Source organism: Kogia breviceps, chromosome 8 (assembly GCF_026419965.1).
Source record: "Kogia breviceps isolate mKogBre1 chromosome 8, mKogBre1 haplotype 1, whole genome shotgun sequence".
Classification (NCBI taxonomy): Eukaryota; Metazoa; Chordata; class Mammalia; order Artiodactyla; family Physeteridae; genus Kogia; species Kogia breviceps.
This window is the reverse complement of record NC_081317.1, coordinates 67,859,936-67,873,900: the sequence shown is the minus strand read 5'-3', so window position 1 is coordinate 67,873,900 and position 13,965 is coordinate 67,859,936. Positions and strand designations below refer to the sequence as shown.

Below are 13,965 nucleotides of genomic sequence, written 5' to 3'. Positions count from 1 at the left end.
GAATTCCTGGTAATTAAGGGGGCTACAGAGGTCTACGTAACAATTTTACCTTTGGGCTTATTTGTTGGCCCTGCTGAAGACCTCCATAGAGCTATACCATTCAGGGAGGTTCTTGATCTTCATCTTCCCTAGTTCTGGGAGAGGCCCTAACATGTGCATCTGATCCGTGCATCCCCAGGCAGGCACTTATTCCCAGCAACCTTTGGCTATGGAGACCTCTCCATGCCTCTTAATCCAGTCCAAGGTTCTGACTCTGGAAAAGGGTAGGGAAGGACTGTGTCCTGTGAAATCCTGACCTCATCTTGGAACCTGGCAAATCTTCCACTGATTTTTTTTCTTATCTTGCGTCTCATTTTTCCAAATGTGTTTGAGACCAAGATAAAGCATTCCCATTCACAAGCATAACTCCTGGCTGAGGTCATTTGCCACCTACTTGTTCTTGAGAGTCCCAGGATGACATCTGTGGCCCAGGGTGAATCTCCCAACTGCTTTTCCAGGTTTTGGTTGAAATTTATATTCTCCTTTGCAGTAAAAAAACAAATATCAGAATATAATTTGTGATACTTAACTTCAAAAACAAGCTTGATAGCTTTCATTACTAAATATAGTAACCTATTCATTGTGCTTGTCACGTTTGATTGCTTTTAAATGATTCCTCGTGGTGACTCTTTTATGTCTCCCATAAAAACCCATATCCAAGGCTTCCCTGGTGGCGCAGTGGTTAAGAATCCACCTGCTAATGCAGGAAAATAAAAGTAAGCTAAAGATAAGGTTACTACACAAATGTATCTTATGTGGTTCATGTATTTGGTCTGCTAGTGGGCATGAGAAGTATACCAGAATTTAAATGAAAACTCTAGTATTGATTATAATTCACATCTCTTTTCATTTGCCCTAGTATCCTTAACTGTACCCAAATAACTCTAAATTTTCACATACTAATTATTTGAATTTGTGAATTAACATATCCAGTGATATCCTCCTTGAATCTTCCAGCCCTCTAGTCATTTTACTCCCAATTAGCATGTCATCCATCAGAGGTTGACGAAGAAAAAAAAGATGTGTGAGTCATCCCAACCCATTTTCTTTCTTGGTTAATAAAAGGTAGTAGGGAGTGAGGGTTCCTGGGGATGGGGGGGGGAGCCAATTAGACGTTATTAGAACCATTTGGAAGAGGATAAAGAAGAAATATTTATTGATAGAATTTGTGATTTTTAGTCGTCAAAGTCATCACAAGTGAAGAAGTTCATATTAACATTAAGGCAAGCTTTCAGAGAATGTATGTTTCTTGATATGGAACATTTCCTTGCTATATATAAAATAGATAACTAACAATGACCTACCCTATAGCACAGGGAACTATACTCAATGTCTTGTGATAATCTATAAGGGAAAAGAATCTGAAAAAGAATATATATATATGTATATATATAACTGAATCACTGTGCTGTACACCTGAAACTAACACAACATTGTAAATCAACTATACTTCGATTAGAAAAGAGAAGAGTATTTCTAAAATTATTATTAAAAGAATATGAGAAAAATACAAACTGATATGTAAACTATAAAATATGTAAAATATCTATAGGTAGAATAAAAGTGGTGTGTAAAAACAATAGTTATATTGGGTTGACTAAGATGAACTTTTTTTTCCTTCTCACAGTATTCTTAGATGTTTTGTCATGATAATAAATATAATTGAAGGGGAAGAAAAGAAATGAAAACAAGCTTTCACATGAACTATACTTTTTCCAGATTTGCTGAATAACGTGTACTTGTACTCTTTACCTTTTAAAATGTGATTTGTTTTTTAAGTCTAACATTTACAGACTCATGGGAGATCATCAAAATTGTTTTTCTTGCCACTAAAATTTGCACTGGGGGTGGTATTTTTCCATAGAAATTTATACAGAAGAACTCAATGTTGTTCCTTTCTTCTTTCCAATTCTTGTTTTTCTTAGGGATTGCCATAGGCGTTTTGGTTCGAGAATACAGCAAGCTCTCTAACCTGGAGAAATTCTACTTTTCCTTTCCTGGAGAAATTCTAATGAGAATGCTGAAACTCATCGTTTTACCATTGATTATATCCAGCATGATTACAGGTACCTTGAGAAAACTGACATTCTCCATGATTATTTAAGGAGCCATCCCATCACCTGAGTTGTTCTTTTCTTATTATGGAAAAAGTCAAAATGCATTTGATGCATCACACACACACAAACACACACACACAAAACACCCCTCACTTGGAAAGTGTATATTTGCTTGAGTGAAATATTTCATTATTCATAAAGTGGCATTGCTTTGTGGCATTGTTCTACCTGTAGCACTGTCCACTGCAGCTCAGGTCTTCATTTGACCAGCCGTATAATGTCTTATGAGGAAGGAAAAAAAAAAAGGCACATTTGGTCAATGAGATGTCAGCCACTGTCCTCAGGGAAAATGTGGTTGTCAGTCTTGATCATGTTTTCAAGTAGTTTCCTCGTTTGTTTCTCAGCTGCATCCATCCTGCCCCCTACCCTGTCAGCAGCAGCATGCAGAGTCCTCTGTCCCCTCTTCTCACTCACATCCACTCCTCCACAGAGCTCAGAACTTGCTACATACTTGCCTTGGAAATTTGCCCAGGGGACCAGCAGTCACATGCTGTGGGAAAGGTTTAATGATGGCTTGGCACCATATTTTAAAAACCTGGTTTTCTTAAATCTGAACTTGTGATGCAGTTGAATTTGGAAATGAATTTTTTCCTTATAGATCATTATATTGCAGGGTCTCTTTAAAGAACAAGTGCCTTTATGTAGATAGAGATTAATTTGGCTTATAAAAATGTCATTTGTCTGGGTATGGTAAGCTTCTCTGTGCATTCCATAGTTTCTTGTCCTTATCTTCATTCTGGCAGTAGGTAAAATGTGGCAATCACTAGTGTTGCTAGCTTGAAAATCATGGTTTTATGCAACCAGGCAATTAGGGTTCTCGACATGGTCTCTTCTAGAACATTTTTCTCTGCTGCCACTAAAGAGACCTAGGACTGATCTATGTAGAGTACTGGACATTGGCTGGGGGAAGGGAGGGTGGATGTCAGGATCTTCTGCATTCAGCAATGCATTGCTTGAGCTGTGGATTTGGCCATTGACCTTTTGAAGTGCCAAACTCTAATCAGACTAGAGTCCCTTGGGTGTTGGTGTTCTTGGCCTATTACAAACCTAAAGAGAGTATAATTATGTTTTGAAATGACTGGCTTCTTTTAGGCCCTGCAGCCAGAGGGCCAAATCAGCAGACTAGTCATTTGTACCATATAATGTTCATTTATTTGTAGAAGTGATTGTAAGCATTTAAAATTTGCAAGACTTCATGTAAGCATCCAGATTTCTGGCTTCCTCTGAAAAAAAAATAAGATCAGGAAACATTGGAGCCATGTTTCCACACACCAGCAGTAGTTTGGAGCTGAGAAACAGCTACTCTGTTTACTTGGAGCAAATGCATTTGAGGATACCACAGTCCCCACCACTCCCTATTGCCTAATACCTCATCTACTTCACTCATTTACATTACCTGCCTTCCCCTGTAGACATTGCCATTACAACCCCTTAGAATTTTCTCCATATTGAAGAGTCTTAATCTCTTCTTAGGCTCCTTTGAGAACATGATGAAAGCTTTGGACTCTCTCCCAAGAAAAGTGTTCACAGTTGTACATATATACTCTATTTTACATGCAATTGCACAAAGTTCATAAACTACTTAGTGATTGATACTTACGTCTATGGAGGAAGGTATGGAAAGTTGATCCAGATTAGACAGCAAATCAAAAACTCATGCCGTAAACCAGGTTTTAGAAGAAAAGGTAACAATACATGTATGCATATACTAGTTGTAGGATGTTTGAAAATATATACTGCTCTTGGTATTCAATAACTAGTGAGATTTTTGCAGTCTGGCTGTTTAGGGTGCTAGCTCAGCCTTGCAAATAATCTAGGAAAATAATTTGCAACCCTCAGCTTTCCATTCACATAGCCTAGCTGCTTTTTGAAGGTGTAGCACAGGTCTAGAAATTTCCACAATTTTCCTTCACCAAATACCCAGCAGTTAAACAGGAGTTAGAAAGCAGAACAACTACCCATTCTTTTGACATAAAGTAATAAAATGATCAAATATTCAAGGGACATGAACAAAGCAGAATGCAAACAATGATGCTATATTTGTGTTTTAAATTGTCAGATTGAAAGGAAAAAGTAATAACAATATGAAGGCAAGGTTATGGGAAAATGGGCTCATTCATTCACTTTCAGGTACTGTATAATTGGAAGAAACTTTCTGGGGGCAGTTTGGAGCATGTTCTGATCTTTCCACATAGTATTTCTACTTTGATGAATTTATTGCAAAGAAATAACCAGAAATATGTTCAAAGATTTAGGTACAAGGATGTTCATGGTAACATTTTTAAAATAATGGTGATAAATTATAAGCAGTCTAAATGTATGTTATACCCGTAAGTTAGGATTCTATGCAACTATTAAACACTTTGTTTTGGAAACATAGTTAATGAAGGTGGAAATGTTCCTAATACAGTATAAAGTAGAAGGATAAAACAAATTAAACAACATGATATTGTGTACAATCCAAATTTTATTAAAATGTATATACATTTTAAGAGTTGGGATCAAAACCAAATGACTAACAATGATTAGATCCTGATACTAAGAAAAAGTGATTCACTGAGCTTTCTTTACATTTTCAAGGCAAACACGTCATTTTTGGTTTTTTTTTGTTTTTGGGGGGGTTTTTTTGGTGTTACGCGGGCCTCTCCCGTTGCGGAGCACAGGCTCCGGACGCGCAGGCTCAGCGGTAGTGGCGCACGGGCCCAGCCGCTCCGCGGCATGTGGGATCTTCCCGGACCGGGGCACGAACCCGTGTCCCCTGCATCGGCAGGCGGACTCTCAACCACTGCGCCACCAGGGAAGCCCCTGTTTTGTATCTTTCTTCCTTTCCTTCCTCTCTCTCTCTCTCCCTTCCCTCCCTCCCTTCTTTCCTTCCGTCCTTCCAGAAGAAGAAAGTAGGATGGATTCTGCTCTATGCCCCTCCAGCCTTTCCTCTGGTAGTTTCCCTCCCCCCCTCCTCCCCAGCTCTGCTCCCTGTTCCTGCAGCTCAGCATCACCTTTACCTGGTGTGTGGTCCTTCACCCAAACCCTGCAGTGGTCCTCAGCCTCCCCACCCAGCACAGAACCAGGAGAGTAAAGCAGAAGATGGCTATGGAAAATACACAGGAAGAACAGTTTTCAAGTTTTGAAAGACTTTATAAATCCAGCAGGTCAAGAGCTTATTTTATACATTTATTAGGACAAAGGAGAATACACGATGGAAGTGTTGAGTGGGTGCCCTAAGGATACATAAATTAGTGGTAGAGACACAGCAAAACTGAGACCTAAGACTAATGATCTGTGCTTATGCATAATCTTGCATAACAAGTAGGAAAAAAACCTCTGCCATCAAAGCCTCTGCTGATGTAAAACTACTTACTTTATAGCTACTTTAACAGGAAAAATCTCTCTTCATGTGATGATGAGGATCAGAGGTCACATTAATCAGGGAAATTTGAATATACACTGGTTATGAGATGGTATCAAGAAACTGTTGATAATTTTGTTAGCGGTGATAATGGCATGTAGTTATGTAAGAAAATGTTCTTTTATCAAAAGTGTGTGGAATTATGTAGGGATAAAATGATATAATGTCTGGAATTTGCTTTAAAACAGAAAAAAGAAGGACTTCTCTGGTGGCACAGCGGTTAAGAATCCACCTGCCAATGTAGGGGACATGGGTTTGAGCCCTGGTCCAGGAAGATCCCACATGCCGCAGAGCAGCTAAGCCCATGCGCCACAACTACTGAGCCTGTGCTCTAGAGCCCGTGAACCACAACTACTGAGCCTACGTGCCACAACTACTGAAGCCCACGCACCTAGAGCCTGTGCTCCGCAACAAGAGAAACCACTGCAATGAGAAGCCTGCACACCGCAAAGAAAAGTAGCCCGCTGCTTGCTGCAACTAGAGAAAGCCCGCGCACAGCAACGAAGACGCAGTGCAGCCAAAAATAAAAAATAAAGTAAAATAAATTAATTTTTTAAAAAAGAGAGAAGGCACAATAGACATAATCTCAAGGCATTTTCAGAGGCGGATAGTGTAGGCACTAACAGAGTCTTACCCTTAATTTACATACTGAGGGACACACTCGTGCCATGTGCAGAATATCAGTGCTTAGGCCCTGTTAATGTTAGGGTCTGTAAGCTGTATTTTTATCACACCACCAGGGAAATGGCAGGGGAAATGGCTTATGGCCATGCCTGAGAACTGTGGCTCTGGAAAATCCTGGCGCATTCTTATCAGCCAGTGAGTTTAAATTCAGGTCACATTTTCTTTAATATACAAATTATAATAACTGGAGCCTCCAGCACAGGAATGGAACAGCTCCTTGGCTCCTGCTCCAAGAAATTCCCTGAGCATCTTTCCAGAATGCTGTCTAACTCCCCTGATGCAGAAGCTGGGGTGACAACCATTTGATCTCACCTCCAGGGGCAAAGGTTTTCCATTACTGGTTTAATAAAGGCTTTGAGATAAACAGTATTTATTAAGCAACCGCCAGTATTTATTAAGGCTTAGATATAAACAGTATTTATTAGAATATATGTGTGAGTAGGTTTCCTTTCAAGCAGGGATCTGGAAGCTTTTATTGTAAAGGGCCAGATAGTGAATATTTTAGGCTTTTGAGCCATACAGTCCCTACCCAACTATCCAACTGGTTATCACAGAAGAGCAGCAATCAGTACTATGTAAATGATTGGGCCTGGCTGCTTTGCCAATAAAATGTTTATTTACAAAATAATAGGAGACCATCTGGCAGCTGACCTCTGGTGAGATAAATTTAAGACTAGATTCTAACTCTCAAGATACAGTCTAATTGAGATGGAATCTGAGTGACAAACCAACACACCAAGCAGATACTACTCATAAGAAGTGAGGAGACAGAAGAATGAAGGGTGGAGCAGATAAAGTGAAGTCTCAAGGTATTTGGAGACCCCTATTTTTATTTTTATTTTTGTTTAATATTTTTAAAAATTTATTTTATTTTTGTCTGCGTTGGGTCTTTGTTGCTACACAAGGGCTTTCTCTAGTTGTGGCGAGCGGGGGCTACTCTTCGTTGCAGTGCGCAGGCTTATTGCGGTGGCTTCTCTTGTTGCGGAGCACGGGCTCTAGGCGCGCGGGCTCTAGAGCGCAGGCTCAGTAATTGTGGCGCACAGGCTTAGCTGCTCTGCAGCATATGGGATCTTCCCAGACTAGGGCTTGAACCAGTGTCCCCTGCATTGGCAGGCGGATTCTTAACGACTGTGCCACCAGGGAAGCCCGAGACCCCTATTTTTAAGTTCAGACTTTGCAGGTGATGACATACTGGGATCATCTAGGCTGGGGAGGGCATTTTTTTAAGGATTCGTATTCATTTACTCATAATCGGCTGTGTACTGGGAAGTTGTCCCACACCCTCCAGTGGAAAGAATCATGCCATGTGCCTCCCTGAAACAGGTTCAGTTTAATTCAGAAAACACTGGTTAACCGTGTGAAAACAAACTAACCCTGCAAGAGGCTGAAGTTCCTACCATCCATGTGGTCATGGATCCCAGGTCTTCTGCTAGCCACCCAAGTCCATGAGTCCCCTTGTTGGCCAGAAGGTATAAGAGTTGAAGACTCACGTATCACTTGGCCGTACAGCTTGCTATTAGGTAACTAAGAGCATCCAATGTCAACTTCATCTATGGGGGAAAGTATGCATGCTTTTCTTGAAACATCGGTGGCTTTGTTATACAGTTTAGTCTCTACGAAAATTGCCACTTCAAGATGGATTATAAATTTAAAACCGCTGGAGCTTAAAATCACACAGGCTGAGAATGAACATCTTACCTCATTTGCACCATCTGGAACCACTGGACTCTGCCTGCATTTCAAGAAGTGCCTCTTTTCTCTTTTCCCAGACTTGTTTGGGAACCAAGAAAATAAGATGGCCTAAACGGCTTTGCACACATGAATTAAACATTTCCCTAAGGCCAACAAGAAACTTTTGTTGTGTTAGAACACAGTTATTGGAGCCAGAGGACTTATTATATATTAAGTGGGTTTCTACAGTGTGTTTTCTCCAAAGAAGGAAGGGGTACATTGTATACATAAGGAATGGAGTTCCCATAATGAATGTGCCACTGGACACAGTAATAAAGAGAAAAGCGGCAAGAGATAAATATTTCCTGCTTCAGTCTCTGACATAGTGAAACCCAGAGAATCCACCCTGAATGAGCTTTCCTTTTGCCTAAACCAGTGCTGCTAGACTGGTTCACAGCTCTGTTCAACTGAGTTAACCTGGTTTTAAAGGAGTGAGCCTCATATACTTTAGTCACTTTTCCACAATTGCCTCTCTTTGTCAACCTAATGTAAAAGCAAGTAGGTTTTGCCATTTCTTTGGGACTTCATTCTTTTTGAGGGCTTCCATGTCCTGTAAAACTTGTACTAAATAAATGTGTATACTTTTCTCCTGTTAAAAAAACAAGAAAAAATGAGTGAGAAATCATGTAAGGATTCTAAGGAACCTCCTTTGTGGAATACATGGATCTGGGAAACTACATTCATTCATTCATTCATTCATTTCATCTTCAATGTCCCAGGCTCTGTGCTGGGCATACAAGATATAAAGAGAAGTCCTGTCCCTCAAGAAAGGGAAACTGCATTGCAATGCTGTGTGATAAGTACTTTGTGGGAATGAGGACAGGGGAGGGGACATTGGGTGGAGTTTTGAAGAAGAGATAGGAATCAGATGAAGTGAGGCAGGCATTCCAGGCAGAAGAAAATAGCAGAAGGCATGGCATCTTGGGAGGACAGTGAGACTTTGACTGGAATGCTGCAAACCTGGGGAGGAGACATGGGAATGGAAGGGTGAGGGCATGGCTTCATGTGATTTTTGCGCCTTCCTGGGAGGTCGACGTGAGCCTGTAGGCATGGGGAAGCAAGTTAGAGCAGTGACTCCCACCTGTGTCATTATCTCCAAAGGAACACCTTGAACAAGCTTCAGGTGAGGAAGTATTGTTTAAAAGAAAATTCAGTGACACTCCAAGATGGTAAGGCAGACTTTATTCCAGACCATCATGGTAGGTAGAGGTACCAGTGCAATGGGATTTTGCAGTGGAGGAAAGAGAGTGGGTTCAACTCCAAATGAATACAGCATGAGCCACTGGGAGTTGACAGCCAAGAAACTGAGTAGTGAGATCAGTGGATGAAAAGTTACTGTGAGGACTAAACTGACAGGATTCTTGCTGAAGACAGGCCAGGTTAATCAGATATCACCTGTGGGGGGGGGGGTTGGAGAATGAGGAACCTGATTAGATATGGAGAGTGATCAGATATTGAGGTTTGGGGGTTCTGGTTAAACTGATTTAGCAGGGTTCTTGCTAAAACTAGATTTTACAGTGAAGTCCACAGTTAGGCCTAGAAGAAGGTTCAGGAGCCTGACTAAAGTGTGGTCAAGCAAAGAATCTTTGTCAGTATCAATCACAGAGGAATAGGAGAGTCTACTGGTTAAGAGCCAGACTGCCTGGGTTTGCATCCTGGCTCTGCCGTTTACTAGCTGTGAAACCTTGAACAAGTTACTTAACACATCCTCAACTGTAAAATAGGGATAATGATAATACTATGTCATAGCGCCCTGAAAGAGCTATATAATTTTTTAACTTACTCTTTTTGTCTGATACTAATCAGAGATTTCTAGACAGTCCCAACGTTGGCATCGGAAGCTACAGGGCCAATATTAGAATCAAGCCCACACAGGTAAGTTCACACAATGCATTCATTCTGGAAATGAAAATAATAGGAAAAGGCTTGCTCTGCCAGCAGTGTTAAGTTCCTCAGCATACAAGCAGCCTCTGCCCAGATGCCTGAGCTACCAGCTTTGTAAGGTAAGGAGAAGCAAAGAGAGAGCTCAGTAATAATTAGCTTGTGGTAGAAAGCCAAAAAAATCTCACTGAGCTGTTAGTTATCCTGATGTCAAAGCACGGACTTTGAAGAGAGCGGCTGAGCTCCTTAGATCCTCTGAGGTGTGTTTAATGCTTATTGAACAAGAAGCCTCCTATAAAAGCTCATTGAATCTTCTGAAAAATTGGCCCAACTACAAATACCACTGTCCTCTATGATATTAAAAAAAAAAAAAAAAGTTAAAACAGCACCTGTATTGCTGAAGAACCAGGAGACCAGTCCATTGCTTCTTGACAGATGTTTTGAACATCAAATGTGGACCTGCTGACAAAGGCTGCAAGTGAGAGCCTTTAGTTCATTTGCTGGGGACCATTTTATTTTTTTAACTTCACAGAATAATCCGGGAAGTGATAGAACCTATTTCAAGGCAGTTCTTTGTATTAATGTCTCTAAGGAAAATAGATGTCATAGATGAAGCGTGCACAGAAATATATTTTGCATGCTCCCCTCTGCCTTTTCTCTTTTCCACTTTTAACATCCCAGGAGTATTAATCCAGGCTGCCTTGAATCAACAAAGTGAGAGCATAGCCAGCCTTGTTTTCTCTGGGGAATGAACTTATTTCTTTATCCTCATAGCAACCCAATGAAAGTAAGTAGGACCTTACCTCTCTATCTTTAGAGATGAGGAAACAGGAGATTGAAGAGAGATTCAGCCAATTTTCCAAGATTACACAGATCATAAGGGCAGCACCTAGGACTGATGCAGAATCTCGAGCTCCATTCTGGAACCTCCTTCTGCCTGGGGACCAGAGCCTGGGAAGAGGTGCCTGGGGGCAGGCAGCCATACATAGATTTTCTATTTTACCTTAAGTGCCACTAGAGGCTTATACCTGCATGTGAAATGGCCTGATTTATGTTTTAAAAAGATCTCTTTAGTGGCCATGTGATGAAGGAATACAGAAGGATTATGGTAGGAGTGAGGGAACGAACGAGTTAACACTTGTGTAGTAGTGCCTTCCATGTGCTCAGTGACACACTTCATATTGATCATTTCATTCAATAATAACAGAAGCTATTGACTGAGTAAAATTTAAGTTCTGGGTGTGCTATAGGTACTGTTTCTGACCCTCACAACAGCTGTACAAGATGGGGTTGTTCACTTTGCTCCTCACAATTACACTTTACGAGGTAGACGCATTTAAAACCTCCATTTTAGGGACTTCCGTGGTGGTGCAGTGGTTAAGAATCCACCTGCTAATGCAGGGGACACGGGTTCGAGCCCTGGTCTGGGAAGATCCCACATGCCGTGGAGCAACTAAGCCCATGAGTCACAACTACTGAGCCTGCGCTCAAGAGCCCACGAGCCACAACTATTGAGCCTGAGTGCCACAACTACTGAAGCCCACATGCCTAGAGCTCATGCTCTGCAACAAGAGAAGCCACCACGATGAGAAGCCCGCACACCGCAACGAAGAGTAGCCCCCACTCACTGCAACTAGAGAAAGCCCTCACACAGCAACGAAGACCCAGTGCAACCAAAAATAAATAAATAAATTTATTTTTTAAAAAAACCCTCCATTTTATAGATGGAGCCTTGGGAGAAGGCTGGGATTTGATCCCAGGGGGTCCCACCGAAGCCCATACTTGTTTTTTCATGTGCCGGTGGCCTCTCTGCTGGTGATGGAGAGACAGGAGTCCTCTGGATAAGAGGATGCCCCAGTGCAACAAATTTCTTGAATGATGTGTCCATTCACAGTTGTGAAGCACCATCAGATGCCAGACCCAAAAAACTTCCAGTAACAGTTAATTCTGATACCTTAATGGCAAGGTGGGGAGAGATCATCAGGAAATTTTGTTCTCAGGTGGGTGGTAGCTTAATCAGAGAGCTCTCAGAGGAGTCTTTTGCCCTCGGTTGTTTGTTTTTAAAACATACTATTGTTTAGCCCATGGTAACGTGTTCCTTTGCAGTGTTTTCATAAAAAAATTCTAGTAGATTGTTACTGCTTTGGTCAGGAGCCAGCACCCCAACTCATCCAAGCCTCCTCCAGAGGTGAAAAACAAGTGTGGTTTCTTAAAGAGCTAGCAGGTGCCCCTAAAGTCCAAGGACTACCTCTGTTTCTAGGCCACAGCTCAGCCTCAAAACTATCCCTGTTTTTAAAGGACAATCCTGGACTCAGTGGTAACTGGACTTGTTAAAGAAAAGAAATTCAGTGATACTTGTTAAAGATGGTAAGGCAGACTTTACCTAGGACCGTAAAGGCAAGTGTAGGGACCACTACAATGAGATTTTGCAGTGGAAGAGAGAGATTGGGCTCAACTCTGAATAGAGCATGGACAAATGGGAATTTATAGCCAAGGAGCAATGGGGGTGGGGGGCACTGGATGGATAATTATTAAGAGAAAACATCAGGGGTAAGGGGGATTCTGGCTAAATTGACCCAATAAGATTGATATTGAAGACAGGTCAGAGTAATCAGAGATCATCTGGGAGATGGTAGAGGATTAAGAGACCTGATCAGATATCTAGGATGATCAGATATCAAGGGTAGGGGGTTCTGGCTAAACTGACGTAGCAGGGTTCTTGCTAAAACTGTATTTTGCAAGGAAGTTCACAGATGGGCCTAAGAGAAGGTTTCAGAAGCCTGACTAAAGTGTGGCCAAGCAAAGAATCTTTGTCAGAATCCGGCACATCTTGATGCTGCCTGCTGCGAATTGCTTCTGGTCACCTCAGCCTGGTGACACCTCTGGCTCCTCTGAAAGCCCATAGTACCAGGTCTCTGTACCAGTGCTTTACACAGCATCCAGTTTTTAAAGTGGGTGGGAAAGATCCAGTTTTTTTAATTTCCAATCTGCGTGGATCAATAATCTTTGTAAACTATAATAGAAATGAATTACTAGGAAGAAGATATAAAAAAACAGACACGCAAAACATTTGCCCAATTTTTTATTATTACATTCAACAGACATAAAATTCTGTTCAATTGCTATAAACACTTTCAAACACTTACCTTTGATTTCTTTGCAGATCCTGTCGCACCTGCTTTGCAGTGTATTAGTGCACAGTTCCCTCTCACTTATTTGTCAGTTGCTAAAGGGCAGGTGTTAACTTCCAGAAGAATTGAGTTTTGGAAGTGGCCTGCAAGGAGAGGGGGTCCTCTAGACTTCACCAGGCATGAGGCGTGGCCTGAAAACCAGGAATCCAGGAGGCTCTTTAGAGTAAAACCCAAGGATAAAGTGTGGTGATGTTTCACCTGTAAGAGTTTTAAATTTTTTAAATTATTTTTAATTGTGATAAAGTACACATAACATAAAATTTACCTTTTTTTTTTTTTTGGCCATGTCCTGTGGCATATGGCATCTTAGTTCCTTGACCAGGGATTGAACCTGCACCTCCTGCTTTGGAAGCGCAGAGTCTTAACCACTGGACTGCTAGTGAAGTCCTAAAATTTACCATCTTAACCATTTTTTTCTTTTTTTTTTTTTGCAGTACGCGGGCCTCTCACTGTTGTGGCCTCTCCCGTTGCGGAGCACAGGCTCCGGACGCGCAGGCTCAGCGGCCATGGCTCACGGGCCCAGCCGCTCTGCAGCACGTGGGATCTTCCCAGACTGGGGCACGAACCCGTATCCCCTGCATTGGCAGGCGGACTCTCAACCACTGCGCCACCAGGGAAGCCCTTAACCATTTTTTAGTGTACAATTCAGTGGCATTAAGTACATTCACATTGTTGCATAACTATCACCACCACTCATCCCCAGAACTCTTTTCATCTTGCAAACTGAAACTCTGTACTAATAGCTCCCCATTCTCCTTTATCAAGGGGGCCATATTCTCAACCACTGTGTCACACTAGCTCCATACATGTGCTACAAAATCTAGTCCAGTGCTGCCCACTAGACCTTCCTGTGATTATGGAATTGTTGTTTATTTGTGCTGTCCATTGCAGTAGCCACCAGCTACATGTGACAAGA

At 41.6% G+C, this 13,965-nt stretch overlaps 1 protein-coding gene across 2 annotated transcripts in view; it reads left to right on the top strand.

Moving 5' to 3' along the window:
- The window catches only part of SLC1A1 (solute carrier family 1 member 1), a 72,128-nt gene that overhangs the window by 33,027 nt on the left and 25,136 nt on the right, over positions 1–13,965 (top strand). For both annotated transcript variants that reach the window (XM_059071894.2, XM_067041594.1), the window contains exon 2: positions 1,965–2,105. In XM_059071894.2, coding sequence (XP_058927877.1) covers positions 1,965–2,105 — 141 coding nt within the window. The remainder of the gene's footprint in view (positions 1–1,964; positions 2,106–13,965) is intronic.